At 43.0% G+C, this 16,483-nt stretch overlaps 2 protein-coding genes across 2 annotated transcripts; one reads left to right on the top strand and one right to left on the bottom strand.

The window, feature by feature from the left end:
* Window positions 1–8,255: 8,255 nt before the first annotated feature.
* Window positions 8,256–14,986, bottom strand: LOC129335032 (uncharacterized). The gene is made up of 6 exons (XM_054987469.1): window positions 12,004–14,986; window positions 11,426–11,602; window positions 10,994–11,158; window positions 10,162–10,338; window positions 9,938–10,051; window positions 8,256–8,764 (listed from the first exon to the last, which is right to left on the bottom strand). Exons 1-6 carry the CDS (start codon window positions 12,344–12,346, stop codon window positions 8,613–8,615), a joined length of 1,128 nt encoding a protein of 375 aa, XP_054843444.1. The 5' UTR covers window positions 12,347–14,986; the 3' UTR covers window positions 8,256–8,612.
* Window positions 13,298–15,001, top strand: LOC129335118 (putative nuclease HARBI1). Its single transcript, XM_054987575.1, has 2 exons — window positions 13,298–13,882; window positions 14,294–15,001. Exons 1-2 carry the CDS (start codon window positions 13,298–13,300, stop codon window positions 14,999–15,001), a joined length of 1,293 nt encoding a protein of 430 aa, XP_054843550.1.
* Window positions 15,002–16,483: the final 1,482 nt, after the last annotated feature.

The following is a 16,483-nucleotide window of genomic DNA, read 5'->3' as shown; positions in this document are numbered from 1 at the left end:
GAGAAAAGAAGGAAGAGTGTAACTAAAATCCTTTGATAACCAACTCCATTCACTCTTGCTTTACTGTTGCTATTAACTATATTATATTTTTCTTAAAGAACAGAGTAGCCTTTCTTAGAAGATTTCTAGATTTTGTTACTGAGATAAGCCAAAAGCATCTTTGCTCATGTACAAATGACTCATTCCCTAATGATCTGAGTGGATGATACCTTGCTAAATGTTTTCCCAACAGGCCAAAATGAGGTGTTAATAGCAAAAGAGATTAGCACTTTCAGTTTATTGAAAAACAAAAGGCAGTGCTGGAAGAAGGATGTAGATTGCAGAATAGTATAATTAAATACAGGATGATCATGAAGATGGTGAATATTTAAAGCATGCAGATATTGTGCCCAGTTCAGCATGGATATGGGAAAAATAGATGAAAATGCCATGCAAGATGTGTCTATGAACAGAAATGCCATGGAAACATAAGGCATATTGGCAAGTTAATGAATTGCAACAAATCAATGCTTCATTAGCCTAATTGACTGTATTCTCAATGGTCAATTACTCTTTTGTTTAAAATTAGGTAGCATTGTTATAAAAGGTTATATCTATACCAACAGCCTCATGCTTTCCTCCTTCAATAAACCAGAGGCATAGGCTTAGGCTGGAGTAACTCTCCTTAGAATTGCACTGTTAGAAACATGAATAACCATTTTGATCAGAAATGTACTCTAGTCCACCAAAACTTATGCTGGAATACTATTTTGTTAGCTTTTAAAGTGTCACAGGACTCCCATTTATTTTGCTACAACAAGCTCACATGGATATCCCTTTGGAATCATTTCTACCAGTTGCATCCATTGACCATAATCACACCTTCTCATAGTAAAGTGGCTGATCCCTGTGATGATCAGGAAGGCAGCAAAAATTGTACCATCCCCGTACATCTACATATTTGGAGGACTCCCCAGGTAGCCATAAAAGTCTGACTTTGTAAATTGACTAAGAGAAGACCATCCCTGAGGACTAAGTAGTTTGGATCCATCAGCCTTTTCACTGAATTGCACCCAATTCCTATCCTTACCGCAGATCCTGTTGGACATAGTTTTTATCCATGTAGGGCTCATAATGACCAACATAACCATTTTTCACCTGCAGAAAAGTTGGTTGGATCCAGCCCAGTATTCTTCAAGAAATACAGACTGTTGAGAGAAACTGTGCTAAAGGAAAGTCCAAAAAGGAGAAAAGACAAATTAGCCTGTACAAACCCCTGAGAATGTACAGAATTCTAAAGGAGAATTTTTAAAAGTGGGGTGGGATTTCCAAATCATACTCCCCCCTGCCACGATTCCATACTCCCCCGCCACGATATTATTATTATTATTATTATTAACAACAACAACAACAACAACAACAACAACATTTCTAACTCGCTCTTCCCACAAGCGGGCTCAGGGCGAGGTACAACACTTATAAAAATACAATAAAATATTAAACACCAACTCATAAAACAACATCTGCATAAGTGAGTAATCCTAAACAGTTCTATTCAGAAACCTATGGAAGCCTTTTCAGTGAGTCTTGCTTCCAGGTATGTATTATTGGGGTTGCACTATTGAATACCTATCTCCATGCAGAGCAGACATACTTTGAAATACATTATTTGGGAAGAACTCACAATATGCAGGTGCTTCTCAGCCACAGTAATGGCTATGGTGCAAAATCTGACCTCCAGAGAGCACATACAACAAACTATCATGTGATATAAGAATTGTGTGGGTGTTAGGTTAGGATTGGGGAGACCTAAGATCAAATCCCCACTCAGCTATGAATCTTACTGAATGACTACCCATTTAACTAATCTGCCTCACAGAACTGTTGTGAGTATAAAAGAGGGGAAACCAAGCATGCCATCCTGAGTTCTTTGGAGAAAAGGAAGGACAATAATAATAAAAATAGTAGAAGTGGGGGCCCCATGAAAATCATAGGGGGGGGTGGCCCTCTCCCTCCCTCCCAAACACCCTCCCCTCCCCCCTCCCCAGACCCTTCCCTTCTCGTCCTGTTCCTTAACTGTTTCCCAAGTGATCCTGGAGTGCATGCCTGGGCACAGCCTGGGACACTGTAGCAGGCCCTGGTTGGTTCTGAAGTGGTCCCAATTGGAATTAAGGATCCACATGGGTCAGGGCTACTTCGCAGTAGATATAGAATCCATACCTTCACTCTTGCTACAGAAATTCTAGACTATCTTCATGTTTGGGTAAAGGACTTTGTCTAAAGTCCCCAGTTGTGAGTCAAAGTTACTTTTCATCTAAAAGCAAATATCTCAGTAAGGTTTTAGTTATTTATTTTGCATTATTTATAGTTCATCTTTCCCAATGTGAGACAAAGCAGATTCCACAATGTAAGCCAATACAATCAACAGGATGGGACATTCAGTAAACAATGCAACAGGGTATGCAAATGCAAATTGCAGAGACTTGAAAACAAGCAGAAATTCAAGACAGAGCTGAAACAATACTGGAACAGAGCATAAGCAATTAAACCTGACATATTAACCAATGCAGAAACTAGTAGAAACATTCTTACAGAAACAGACAGTACATAATAGTATAGTGTACAGTCCCTATCCCTTTACCAATGGATCTCTTTGAATAATTTCCTTACAGTACAGCCCACCTGAATGTGTAAAAAGCCCTTCTGAATAATTCAGTTTTGCATAGTTCATGGAAAGTCCAGAGAATGGGAGTTAGGGTTGCCAGGCCCCCTCAACCTCCTGGCAGGGGATAGGGGCCTGCCACTTACCTTGGGGGAGAGGGGGTACGTGCACGCAAAGCGCGTATGTGCCCCCAAAAGCATGATGATGTCACTTCGGGAGTGACATCATCGCGCGGCCCCTGGGAGCGCACCCAGGCTCCACAGGGGCTCAAAATGGGCCTGATCCATGCCAAAACGGGCCTGTTTTGAGCTGCTGCGGAGCACAGGAGCGCTCCTGCACTCCACAGTGCCCCAAAATGGGCCCGTTTCAACATGGATCAGGCCCATTTTGAGCCCCTGAGAAGTGCAGGAGTGCTCCTGAGCTCTGCAGCTCCCCAAAACGGACCTGATCTGCGCCAAAATGGGCCTGTTTTGCCATGGATCTTGCCCGTTTTGAGGTGCTGCAGAGAACAGGAGCACTCCCGCTCTCGCAGCAGCCCCGATCCGAGCCCAAACAGGCCCAATCCCGGCAGCTGCTGCGCATGGGAGCGCACAGCACCACGGGGGAGCACGCAGGGAAGGTGTGTGCCCCCTGCTGGTTAGGTAAGTGGGGGTGGGGTGTGGGGAGTGGGGACGGGGGATCCTCCACACCCGCCGGGGGTCTGGCATTCCTAATGGGAGCCCTCCTAACTCCTTCCTAATTATCAGTGTATGTGTATGCTTTGAGCACAGATGGTTCACTGGGAAAAGAAAATTGCAAAGGAGTTGAAGGAATATCTTAGAATAATATTCTTCAAGTACGGAGAATACAGGGCATCTGGCAGCTTTTCGAACAGAGTCTTGCTTATTTCCTAAGAGAGAACAGGCCTATCTTCCTAGTGCTAAAAAAAGTCCCAATCATACGATGGCTTCCTCAATTAAATGAAAACATTCAAAATCCACCAGATTATCAGTCAGAAAGGCAACTTCAAGGCAAATAAAATGTTCAGGGCTTCCTTAATTCTTCTTGGAGGCTTTTACATAAGAAGTTTCAAAGGAAACCACAGCTCTCAAGTAATTTATAAAATTACAGCTCCATGCAAATGATAGTATTCCATGCAAATAATAGTACAGCAAAATTCAAGGAGTGATTGTATGTGTTTAATTTTTATATTTATATATTATTATCTCCCTCCTTCATTAAAAATAAATAGAATTTTTATTACTGAGCTAGCCTGCTATCTGAAAACATAATTTACTGTAGAGGACTAAAGAGGTTTTTCCCTTACTCTGAATATAACATTATCAGATGGATGCATGATATAGTGATAGATACATATAGCTGTCCACTGGTTTGAACCAATACAGGTTACAAAAGCTTGAGGTGCAATTCCTGGTTTCTGTCAACAAAACTGTTGACAGAAACCCACAAAAGAGGTCATAAAACCTAGCCAATGGCTCATTGATCTTCTGCTTTATGAATCAAACATTGAAAAGTGCGGCAATTAGGCACACTTAGTGTCAATTTATTATTAATTTGGAAATCAAAATCACCTTGTCTTTTGCCCACAGGGACAGGCAGGGGAGTTTGTACTTCCATAAAACTGACATGTTGGCAGCAGTCAGAAAGCTGAAAATACTTTGGAGCATTTAATGTATCATCCTCAAGTAGGAAAATTAATGTGTTCCCTTTTAAAAATCAGCTACTTCACTTGATTATCTCCCTTACCTGCCTGGAACTGCTTAAATTAGATACTGAAGCATTCCAGAAGCATTCCAGAAGGGCTGTATCATCATGGACTTGCTGGATAGTTCTGTTTGCTTGTTCAGTGAAATAATAACGAGTTATGGATGCAGCGGAGTTAGCCGTGTTAGTCTGTAGTAGCAAAATCAAAAAGAATCCAGTAGCACCTTTAAGACTAACCAACTTTATTGTAGCATAAGCTTTCGAGAATCACAGTTCTCTTCGTCAGATGCATGGAGGGCAAGAAGAAACTGGTCAGATATAGAGGAGGAGAGGGGAGGGAGGAGTAGATGCAAACAGTAGCTTCTGATATGGAGATCAGTTTGCTTCTGTTAAGGAAGTCAGTTACTTCTGATAATGAGATAACCATTCATAGTCTCTATTCAATCCCAGCTTGACTGAGTCAAATTTACATATGAATTCCAATTCAGCAGCTTCCAGTTGGATTTTGTTTCTGAAAGGTTTCTGTTGAACTACAGTGACCTTTAAGTCCTTGATGGAATGTCCTGGTAGATTGAAGTGTTCTCCCACTGGTTTCTGGATGTTGCCATTTTTAATGTCAGATTTGTGTCCATTTATTCTTTTGCGCAGAGGTTGGCTGGTTTGTCCAATGTACAGAGCAGATGGACATTGTTGGCACATGAGGGCATATATCACATTGGAGGATGAGCAGTTGTAAGAGCCAGAGACAGTGTAGTTGATGCCATTGGGTCCTGTAATTGTATTTCCTGGGTAGATATAAGGGCAGAGCTGGCATCTGGGTCTGTTGCAGGGCCTGGTACCTGTGCTGGTGACTCTGCTAGCCGATTCATGATTGTAAGTGAGAAGTCGTTTCAGGTTGGGGGGCTGTCTGTAGGCAAGGAGAGGTCTTCCACCCAGGGCTTCTGAGACTGAGGCATCATTTTTCAGGATGGGTTGTAGATCACTGATGATACGTTGGATGGGTTTGAGCTGGGAACTATAGGTGACAACCAGTGGTGTTCTGTTTTTAGTTCCTTTGGGTTTGTCCTAGAGCAGGCTGTTTCTGGGTACCATAACGAGTTATGGTTAGCAGCGCTTTGTGTACTTCCTTTAATGGCTTTTACGAATCCTAAATATCTTTTCTTTTCAAAGCCTTTCCCCCTGCTGTGTCCTTGTAGTCTTCTGGGGGCAGTATTGCACATCAGGGGGAAAAAAAAGGATTGGAAATTACACTGCTGCAGCAGATAAGTGTCAAGTTTTTCAGAGATGCCAGGCCTTCTCCCACCTCTCATCCCCAAGACGCCATTCACCTTTTTGATGATGCAGTATCCAAACCCAGTTTCAGCTGAAAGCAGATGTGGCTTACATCATCAGCATGAGCCGGGTGAGTGACTGAAGAGATGGAGAGATAAAACAGAGACCAATAGGGCACCAATGCCAATTTCTTTTCTTTCTAGGAAGTGGCTTAATGAGATTTTTCATGCATAAAATTAATTTTTGCCCCATTATATCAGCTTCCAGTAGGAAAAGATTTATTTACAATATTGTTAGATTTTATTTATATTTGCAACAAAGGTAACCAAAGCTGTAATGAAAGCTTTTATTAATAATAATGGGAGGCAGGCAGGCACGCACACACACACACACAAAACTTGGACACAGATCTTCTGTTGGCTGCAGTAATCAATTAAACATCAGATATTATCCCAGGAAAGGCAGCTAAGCCAATCAAACTGACAAACACACCCCTTAAAGACTTATACTTCATCTCCTGTCTGATGTGTCACATTGCTATGGCAAGAGTCCCAGGAGAAACCTGGTAAATACGCAATCCAAATAATTGCAAGCTACAGTCACAGCTTTACTTGCCTGTGTTTAAATTAATTATTATTTACAATTTATAATGCACACAATGCTTTTTGAAAATAGAGAGATTGTCCCCACTACCATCATTGTGACCTCTGACAAGGAGCCATAGTTCAGAAGTAATGTACAGGCTTTGCATGCAGAAACTCCAAGATTCAAATCCTGGTATATGTAATTAAATGGATCTTGGGTAGCAGAATCTTCAGAAAGACTTTCATCACCCTACGATCTTGGTGAGCATTTACCAGACAGACTAGGCAATATTGTTGAACCAAGTCTCTCACTTGTTGCTTTGAAACCAAGCATGGTCTTTTCTTCCAGAAGCACCAAACTTGGCCATTAATCCAAAAGTAGATCCTAGTCATAGAGATATTTCACACTCGGTGTTTACCGCGCTGTCAAGTAGAAGTCACGCCGATGGAGGCGGCTGCGGATTTCCCCCCTGTCCTTTCACACTTGTACTAATCCCCGAATCAGCCTCCCGAGATTTTTTTCACATTACCAGAGATACCCCGTCTTAGCCGCGGAATTTCCGGGCTCTCAATTAAAAAACAAAACTATCCAAAAAAGCACGCATGCGTGGAAACGTTTCGCCGGGGTTTTTTTTTTTTGTTTTTTTAAATACCGCGCCTGCGGCGTCAGCAGGCAAGCTAGAGAGAAGGGTTTGAGTTTTCTCTTCCTACGCTTTATTCTGTTTTCCCAGCCATAGCCGCTGTCTTCTTAGGCGCGCCGTTCTTTAGCTTAGTGCCCCTCTTGCCAAAGAGAGCTCATTAACCCCACCTTTAATACAGAGGTGGAATCTAGCTGAGAGGAGTCCCCCGTGCATGGTTGCTCGTTTAATTTGGGTCACGGGTGGGATTCATACGTGAGTTGCAGGCGCCCAATAAAAGTGTGTGAGTGCATGCTGAACACAGACATCACAGTACAGCGACCAAGGTTTAAATATGATCCTGGTTACTTATTCAGAGGACCTTGAAAAGTGTGTCTGCGGATCATCCCCGTAATGCTCCTGGTGAGCTGGGTTCATCAAACAGGCCATTCATTCAACTCCTGTTGGATGCTTTTGGGGAGAATGTCCCAGCAATAACGCATTTATACCCCGTGTGGTGGAACGTCTCATATTTGTTCCCTCCCACCTAGAAGTTATACTTTCAACCACCTTCTCCTGCCCACTCTGCCCAGAAAGGGGGAGGGGGGGTGGCTAATGACCAAGTCATCTGTCAGTTCTTACTACCAGTGGACATGGAACGTCAGCTGACAAACGGCACAGATGGGACCAAGGTTGTTGATCCTCATGTTACAATGTGAAATGCAGCAGACTGTGCGTTCTGCCACACGACAGACAGCTTAAAAGTCCACTTGACAGCATTGAGGCAGAGACGCTTCAAGACTTGCTTTCCCACTTCCTGCATCGAAGCAGCATGTCATATGACCATTGGTTCCATCTGTGCCTTTTGTCACTTGTGGGTCCTCTTTTTGTTTCTGCTATGTGACTTGATCCACAACATGAAAGATGCTATTGCATCTAGTGTGATCAGGGGAACAGGCTTCTTTTGACCGTGTGGATAAATTCAAGATGAGGATGCCAGGGGAGGTGACGTGTGGGTCTGTCAACTTATGGTTCTAGAGTCTGCTGCAAGCTGCGGCTTCTCCCTGGATTTCTGTCATGCAGTAACAGTATGTCAATAGATTTTCACCTTTACAACTGTTCCATGTTTGCTTGCTCCACTGGACTGATAGTTCAGGAAACAACATAAACCTATGTTATGAATGACTCTGTGGGGCATCTTTTTCAATTTTTCCCCAAGATAGGGACCGGTGGGGTGGTTGCCTAACTGCTGCAATTAACTAACATCTTGAGGTGTTCTCATGTTTACCCATCACAGACACATACGGCCTTGTCAACTATTGAAACCGAGCCATGATAGATGTTAAGTGTCAAGCATAATAAATAGATTGCTCGTGAACTGCGGGGACACCTCTGAAAAATTCTCAGTCCATAACAACGTTTAACACACACAATGTCTTATTTTTTAACATTGAAAACAGATTTATTTATCAGAAACAAATAACACAGACTTCCCAACACCAAGGAACAAAAATCTTGTCACTGATTCAAAATTCCAATTTTGCATGACATTAGAACCACACAGTGATTAGAAAAAAATGAAAATAAGATCTTGCTTTTGCTGTTCATGAGAAATTATTATCCACATTGCAAACAACTTCAACATGATTCATAAAGCACTGGAAATAATTGACATGTGAGAGTTGTCAATTGTAATCTTTCCTTCCATTACGTTATTTTTAAACATACATTTTTTTTCTTTCTGAAACAAACTAAAATATTGCTTAAACATTCTTCAAGCTGACATAACACTGGCTAATTCTTCTTGTCATCTCCTGATTGCTCTGATCCTGAGCTACGATGACCTCGCTCAAGTGCAGAAACCTTTTTCTTTAGAGAACTCAGTTCTTTGTGAAGGCTTCTATTGTTTCTCTCCAATCGGCATATTCTTTCATGGTATCTTCCCACTGTTGAGAAACAGCAAAAAAATTTATTTCTTCATGAAGAGATGGGTTTCGACATTGCGAGAACTTTGCGGTTATCAAAACTACACCAGTGACAAACAATTTTTTTTAATCCTTGTGGAAAACTTGAAGGCCATTCCTGGCATTTTTCAAGGTTTGAAAATATCCACAAAACAATCACCAGGTACGGTTGGTGGTGCTGAGATGGCTCCAGAAAACAAAATCAAACAGAGTCCAGTTGTACCCTTGATACTGACCCATTTAATTTAAGCGTAAGTTGTCGTTATGAGTTGCGCTCTTTGTACGTTGCATAGTGGGTCAAAAGATAATGGTTAGGTGCATAAAAGGAGTGGACACTGTGGGGTAGATGCTTACATTTCCATCTGATATGCCAATGCAACCATATTCTTATGATATTGAGATCATTTTGCCCATGATAAGGTACATGGAAGCCAAGCTATAACTACATGTTTGCAAATTGCAAAAGAGTATGGCCTCACCTCCCAGACCAACTGAAACTAATGCAGCAAAATCTGTGGAGAAACATAGCTCTCACCACTGGACGCATCTGACGGAGAGATGTGTGTTCCACGAAAGCCGATATTTTGGCTTTTGGTGTTCACAGTTCTCTTTGTCAAACTTTATCTGGTGGGGAGAGCCCTGGTTATCAAAGGAATCCGCAACATTGGAAGTGGTTGTTCTCGGAGGTGCCGGAGGAGTCTCTTTTATTCTGCAACCGCAGACTAACGTGGCCACTCCTATGACCCATTACAGGGATGGACTGATCTGCATACCAGGGGGAGATGTTTGCATCCACATATTGGAAGGAGTTGTTTGAATCCACCCTGCACCCACCACGCGTTCAAAACCTATGAAAAATGTATCCTTTGTGCCTACTTGCATCTGCCAAATAGTCTAGTGATTCATGAAATGTGCTTCAATTACATCGGTTATGTCAATAGTTTTGAACGGACACTATTTGATTATGTGACCACAGACTAGAACTGATGACTTATCTGGATCTATGAATCCACATATCAATGACTCGGTGAATGTTTCCCTACTGACTTCCATACGTGATGTGGGATTGGTACTGTCGCGCCTGATCTGAGCCGCGTGATCAGAAACACCACACCAAACTCTGCCTCAAGTTTTCCTTGGAATAGTCATACTTACTTCTTGATAGACATAGAGATTGTATTCCCTGCATACTACGATAGATCTCGCCAATATCAGCGGATTGGTCTTTATTTGGCATCATGTCACGCAAACCTCCCGCTGAAGTATCACCTGCAAAATTAAAGTCAGTCAATATTTTAGGCAGATATTGAAGTGTCACCCAGCAAAATAAATCAGCGAAAAATGTAACTCCACTCAAATGTGGCATAGCTAAAACGTGCCTGGGGAAAATGAGAGAACTGGAGTTCCCTCTGCATCCTCGGTTCTGCCTTCCTCAACGGCGTTTCTGTCCTCATCCTCAGCATCAGAAGAAGTTGTTTCCTCAATTATGTGAAGTTTGTGCTCAGCGCTCATGGCATACTTTCTCACTGCGGCACCACTGTGTGTTGCTAAAGAAGCTAGAAAGAGAAAAGGTTTTGTTAGAAATTTCCAGAGGAATCCCACATCTGAAGGTTGTGCAAGTGTTGGCAAGGCTGTAGTTTGAGCCTATGCTTGACATCTTTAGAGCCGCAGTGTGTTTTGTTCAAGGAATGAACTGATCTCCTCATCACCACATGTTGGGCATTGTTTACATTCACGATGATGAAGGATGGAAGATAAGTCACCACTTTGGGTTATGAAGACTTTGGACTGCTGATACAGAGACAATTTTTTCTGCCGGAGAAACCGCGCAGAAGATAACAGCCTTAGGCACAGGAAAAAACAAAGGAAACAAGATAATGGGAACACTGCTAAACACCCTTGAAAAATAAAGGCTGAAATTGTTTTCTAGTGATGAGAGCTATATCAAGAGATCGTGTTCACTTCACGTACCACTCAAGAAACGTTGACAAGGTGTTAGTTGTACTCCACTCACCTTCAAAGGAGTCATCATGGAGAACAAATATGTTTTGTTTTAGCTGAGAGTGGATCTGGTTACCTTGATGGTATTTTGCCCAGGCAATAGTGCTTTGATTGGCAAAATAATGGCCATTCATTCCTGCAGAATCTCATGCAATCCCACAATTTTCAGAGCAGCTCTTGATGGCACGTGTGAACCACACAAAAAATTACCTGAGGTACTCGGTTGTGGAGATACATCTCCGGGCATTATGGTTTCAGGAGCAGTCATGTCATCAGTTGCTTCTTCGTGACTACTGCCGGAAGATATAACGATTACGGTTTCTTCAGTTTCTAGGCAATGAGATCCACTGTCATCTGTTCTTTCTCTCTCTGAAGCTAGTGATTTAATACAGCAGAATTCCAATTAATGATCTTGTTATTGGTACATGGAATACACCACTCACTTCTCAAAGTACTTGGACAAGAAAGCAAATTTTTAAAATTGCACCATTTTCTGATCTGATGACGGATCAAAAAACAAATTAAAAATGGTGGCTTTGTTTGGAGTTCATGACTTCCTAAGAATCCTGTCGATGGTTTTTGAATTAGTTTGCCATGGGTGAACTCTAGTAAGCTAACAATCACATAAAAAGTTAAACTTACCTTGAGGAAATGCTGCTGTATTGATCTTTGCTGGGTCTTCAGTTGTCACTCCAAGAGGTGCATAGGCTTGCGCATCAGATTCTGCTGCACTTGATGATTCCACTGCAACAGTTTCTGAATTCTCATCATCCTCAGATGAAGTTTCTTCAATCTTGACTGCTCTTTCACAGATAATCTCTGAAATGAAAAATCATTTGAACAATGGTAAAAAACGGAATGATCGCCCTGATAATGTTTCCCTTTACTTACTTTGCTTTTTATGATCCAGGCATTCAGTTAAGGGGATCAAACAGGATGCATAGCATAAAAGTGGTGACCGGGGGAATTGCATATTAACATGAAAGATGCTTTTGAGGAGATGGTATTTCTCTAAGAACACTCTATGGCTTTCCAATCGTGACAAATAATTCGAAGATTAAAATTAGAGCGTGACAAACAGAAGGTTGACTTCAAAAAACACCCATTTGTTAATGAGGAATGAAGTCTCTTTGAGAACATGCCACTAAAAAGGTGTCATTAAACATGGGGGACTTGCATGGTCCGCCATGGAACGGGGGGGGGGGGTTCAAAAAACTCACCATCATGAGGTCTTTCTTGACATCGAGGCCTCCCTGCCGCCTTCCAGATTAGCATCATCGCGTTGTGCACCCTAATTCTACGACTGCTTCTAGGAATGCATTGCAGTGCCTCCATTGATGAAATGAAATCGGACTTCAGTTTTTGGAATTTGCTTCGACACTGGTTGGCCGTTCGATGAAATCCGCGACTGCGTAGCACTCTTGAAAGAAATCGATAGATGCCGCGGTTGCTTGATTGCGTGCTGGCCATTAACCGAGATGCATGCCCACTCCTCCGAACAACCCTCAGAAGAAGAGATACCTCCTCCACTTCCCAGACATTTCCATGACGCCGGGAAATCATTTTGCACCAAGTGAACTGCGCCACACACAAATTCCAAAAAGTTCTCTCAAGAGTGATTGGTCTCCCATTTCATCCGCCCGCCCCCTCAACGATTTTAGCCAATCGTCTTAGTGCCCGCCAAAAACATGGAATGTTCTCAAGTAAAAATTTATTTTGGTGGACAGATCAAGTGGAGGCTTATGATAATTTCTCAGAAGCGTGTGGACTTGTGACTGTGACATTGAAGTGTAATTTTGTTTAATTCGTGGTGAACACAGATAAACCATTTTAAAAAAAAATCTAGGACAAGATTTCCTACCCTACCGCACCGTTTTTTACTCTTTCGTGGATGGATGAACGTGAAACTCGATTTCTTTTCCATCACGTGACTAGTAAAGGGGAAAGAAATTGTGGGAACCGAACAAGACAGTGGTGCGTGTGCGAATTGACAGGGCAAAGAATCACACAACGCTTTAGACTGACTGCATTCCTTGTGCTTGAAAAAAACGGGACCGAGTATTTTTTTTTTTAATAAAACAAAGCGCTACTTCACAAAACATACATACCGCTATTTTTTTTTCTGATAGGTGTTTCAGAGTCAGGAAAACTGGACTGGGGAGGGGGTCAACACATCAATCCACTGTAATCCGCCCCTCTTAATTTTGCTCCATCACATGTGTAGTCATCGCGACATTTGAGTGGAAGAACTGGTCAATCTGCTCCTGCAAGTCTACTCTATGCTCTTTGCCCTAAAAGACACAAGCACAACTATCCCTAGCAAATGTCCTTCCTCCCCTCTAGGAAGTCATGATTTTTCTCCCGCCAAAAATGTGGCCACGATGATAGGCTGGCCAACTTGGGCGGGAGTTTTCCTTGGAACTGTGCGTTCTCCACTCTTGTGAACACATTTCTCTCACGGCATACTTTGGAATTGCGGAGGATTTTTTGAGCCCGATTTTATTCTGCTGAATTATGTCTGCGGTCCGAGCATTGGCACTGGCCTTGCTTCACATCATCTTTATCTATATTCAGCGATCGATCGATGCCTGCAACAGTTACTGGATGCGAGTGGTTAGAAGAAGGAGAATGCTTAGGAAATCACTTGCACTGAGGTGCATACCTCCGCCTTTATGGAGAACAAGGAGAACAGCAATGAACAGAGCACGTTTTCTCGCTGTAGCCGGAATCAGAGTCCCCCGTCGCTACTGGATTTATCCCCGTAGCAGGGACTGGTGGGACAATTTCGTCACTGCCATATGGGATGACCAGCTGTGGATTGAAAATTTTCGTATGACCAGGGAGACTTTCAATGAATTGGTTCATTCCATAGGGCACCGTCTTTCCCGTCAGCGCACCAGACTTCGCAATCCAATCTCTGTGGAGATGAGAGTCGCCATAGCACTTTGGTATCTTGCCAACTGTTCGACTTACCGTCAATGCATGAACCAATTCGGAGTGGGTATTTCAACAGTGGCAGGAATCGTCTTGGAGGTCTGCTTGGCGATAGAATTGGAGCTACTCAGTAGAGTCGTGTGCCTTGGACCTGATGTGGCGAGGGTGAGTACGCACTCATCTCCCAGAGTAACAGTCTCCATTCAAACTGTACTGGTCAAAGATTACAATTTGAAGCACAAAAAACTATGTTGCTGACATGTAGGCAATGAGCTGCACCTTTAAACCAATTTTATCGTGCCATGAGCTTTCGAGAGTCGCGGTTCCCTTTTTTCTTGTGCGTTTGAACAAGCGAACTGTGATTCTCAAAAGCTTGAGCTACAGTAAAATTTGCAAGTGCTGAGGGTTCTACTGTACTCTTTTTTATTTCACTAGTACAGACTATGGCTAACTCCTCTGGATTCTGGAGATGTGAGACTGCCTCAGCGCTGTAGTGAGGAGATTATGAATATAGGCGGTGGGAGAAAGAGGGGATTCTCTCTAACAGCAATCTTGTTTTTTTCTCTTTCATTGCAGATTATGTCTGGATTTCAGAAACTTGGCTTTCCTCATTGCATTGGTGCAGTTGATGGCACCCATGTTGCCATTTGCAAATTTAAAGGCCGTGGACGGGAGTACATCAACCGCAAGAAATTCAATTCCATTCTCATCCAGGGCACGGTGGACCATACTGGAAGATTCATTGATGCAGAGGTTGGCTGGAGTGGGCGGAACCATGACGCCTTTGTTTTTGTGAATTCTGCAATTTGTACGGCAATGGATGCGGGGGTGTTTGTGCCAGGCAACCCCAGTCTTACAATAGAGGGTGTAACCGTGCCACCACTCATCATATCTGATGCAGCCTACCCCATGAGAAGGTGGCTGATGAAGCCCTTCAATAGGCCCCACACTCCCGCAGAAGCATACTTTGACCGCTGCCTCACCAGAGCTAGGACCATAGTGGAAAGATGTTTCGGACGTTTGAAGGGGCGCTGGAGGTGTTTGAGGTCACAGCTTATGGTTGCGGAGGAGAATGTGACCTGCATAGCTACCGCGTGTGTGGTGCTACATAACATTTGTGAATTGAAAGGTCATGGCATTCCAGAGGATGATTCTCCCGTGAGGCCTGTGGAGGTGGATGAGGAATCTCTTGAACTCCCTGTGGGAGACAGAAGGCACCGGGAGGAGGGGAAGTTGGTGCGCGATGCCCTTGCACGCCACATGTTTCGAAACAGAGAAATCTAACAATATAAAAAGCTCTTCAGTCTGATTGTGAAAAAATCTGTGGTTGAACTAAGAAACGATTGTTGCATGTTCAGAGGTTGGACTCACGGTTTCAAAAAATGTTTCTTGTTGGTTTTGCCTTGATTGGATGTGTCATGCATTCAGTTGCAAGTGCTGGATTCCTATGAAACATGGTTTGTTAGAAAGCTTTGTTTAGAGATTCAATGATGATCTAATGAGTGAATTCTCATTGTTCCATTCCTGTTTTGAAATAAATTTTTATAACATCATGGTAAGAAATGTTCTGTTCGGTGGGCATCAAGTGAGCAGGAGGGGTTTCCACAAAGAGGGAAAGTGAAAAAAAGGGTTCATCATTGCACAGCCCAGGGGTGCCAAGATGGTCAGCACACTGTTGAATGCTAGCTTATCCGTGTGAAACAGCATCAGATCCACAAACACCCTCCCCCAACGTCACACTTCCACAGTGTTCCCTGCGATGGGAACCACCTACAGAACAAAGGAAAAATGACAACCACACACCAAAGTACTCTATTATAAAAAAACCATTCTCTCCTTCAAACTAAAATTGAGAAGGACAGTGTGAGACATAACACAGGCAGTACATAACACAACTAACCATACTGTGCAGAATTAAACCAAACTCTATCACGGGAAATAAAAAAAATTATTTCTTTAAGGTCTTTCAGGTTCCCATTTGGTGGGCACAACAGGACACGAAAGCAGCCTACAACACCAAATAACACAAATAGCATGCACAAATTCTGCCAGCAATTTTGATCGGGGGATTATTGTGTGTGAATTACGTAGTGTTATCTCTCTGGTTGAGGGAATGCTGTCACGGCCTTAGGTCTGCACCCACCGGTTTTTATATTCAAACAAGTGACATAAAAAATCCTTTCTTATAGCAATTGTGTTTTGGGTTGTTCTGTAAGGTGAAGTGACTTGTGCCCTATTTTCCCCTATAATAATAATAATAGCATTCGATTTATATACCGCCCTTCAGGACAACCTAATGCCCACTCAGAGCGGTTTACTAACTGTTATTATTCCCCCAAAAAAGTCACCCTGTGAGGTGGGTGTTGCTGAGAGAGCTCCAAAGAACTGTGACTCGGCCAAGGTGACCCAGCTGTCTTCAAGCGGAGGAGTGGGGAATCACACCCAGCTCTCCAGATGCCCTTTGGTGTTCTCCCCCACCACCAATGTAGACGGTGTCTGGTCTACCGCACAGTTAAAGGCACGAAGTTGTGTGGCACGAGAACCGCCCTTCGAGGTGGAACCAAAATGCCCCCCCCTCCAGGTTGGTTTGCCTTGGTGCTTGCTTGGGGGGTTGGAGGACAGGTAGGAAACGTTCCCCTGATGTCACTGGGCATCTTTCATGCAATATTCCTAACCCCAGAACGACCAGCCTCTCTTATTTTCAACGTGGGAGATGATGGAGAAAGAGGGTGCCAAGAACAACATATTTTTCAGTCCATTAAAAGG

This window comes from Eublepharis macularius, chromosome 8 (genome assembly GCF_028583425.1).
Source record: "Eublepharis macularius isolate TG4126 chromosome 8, MPM_Emac_v1.0, whole genome shotgun sequence".
Taxonomy (NCBI): Eukaryota; Metazoa; Chordata; class Lepidosauria; order Squamata; family Eublepharidae; genus Eublepharis; species Eublepharis macularius.
Note: the sequence above shows the minus strand (reverse complement) of the source record. Positions and strands in the feature narration are given on the sequence as shown.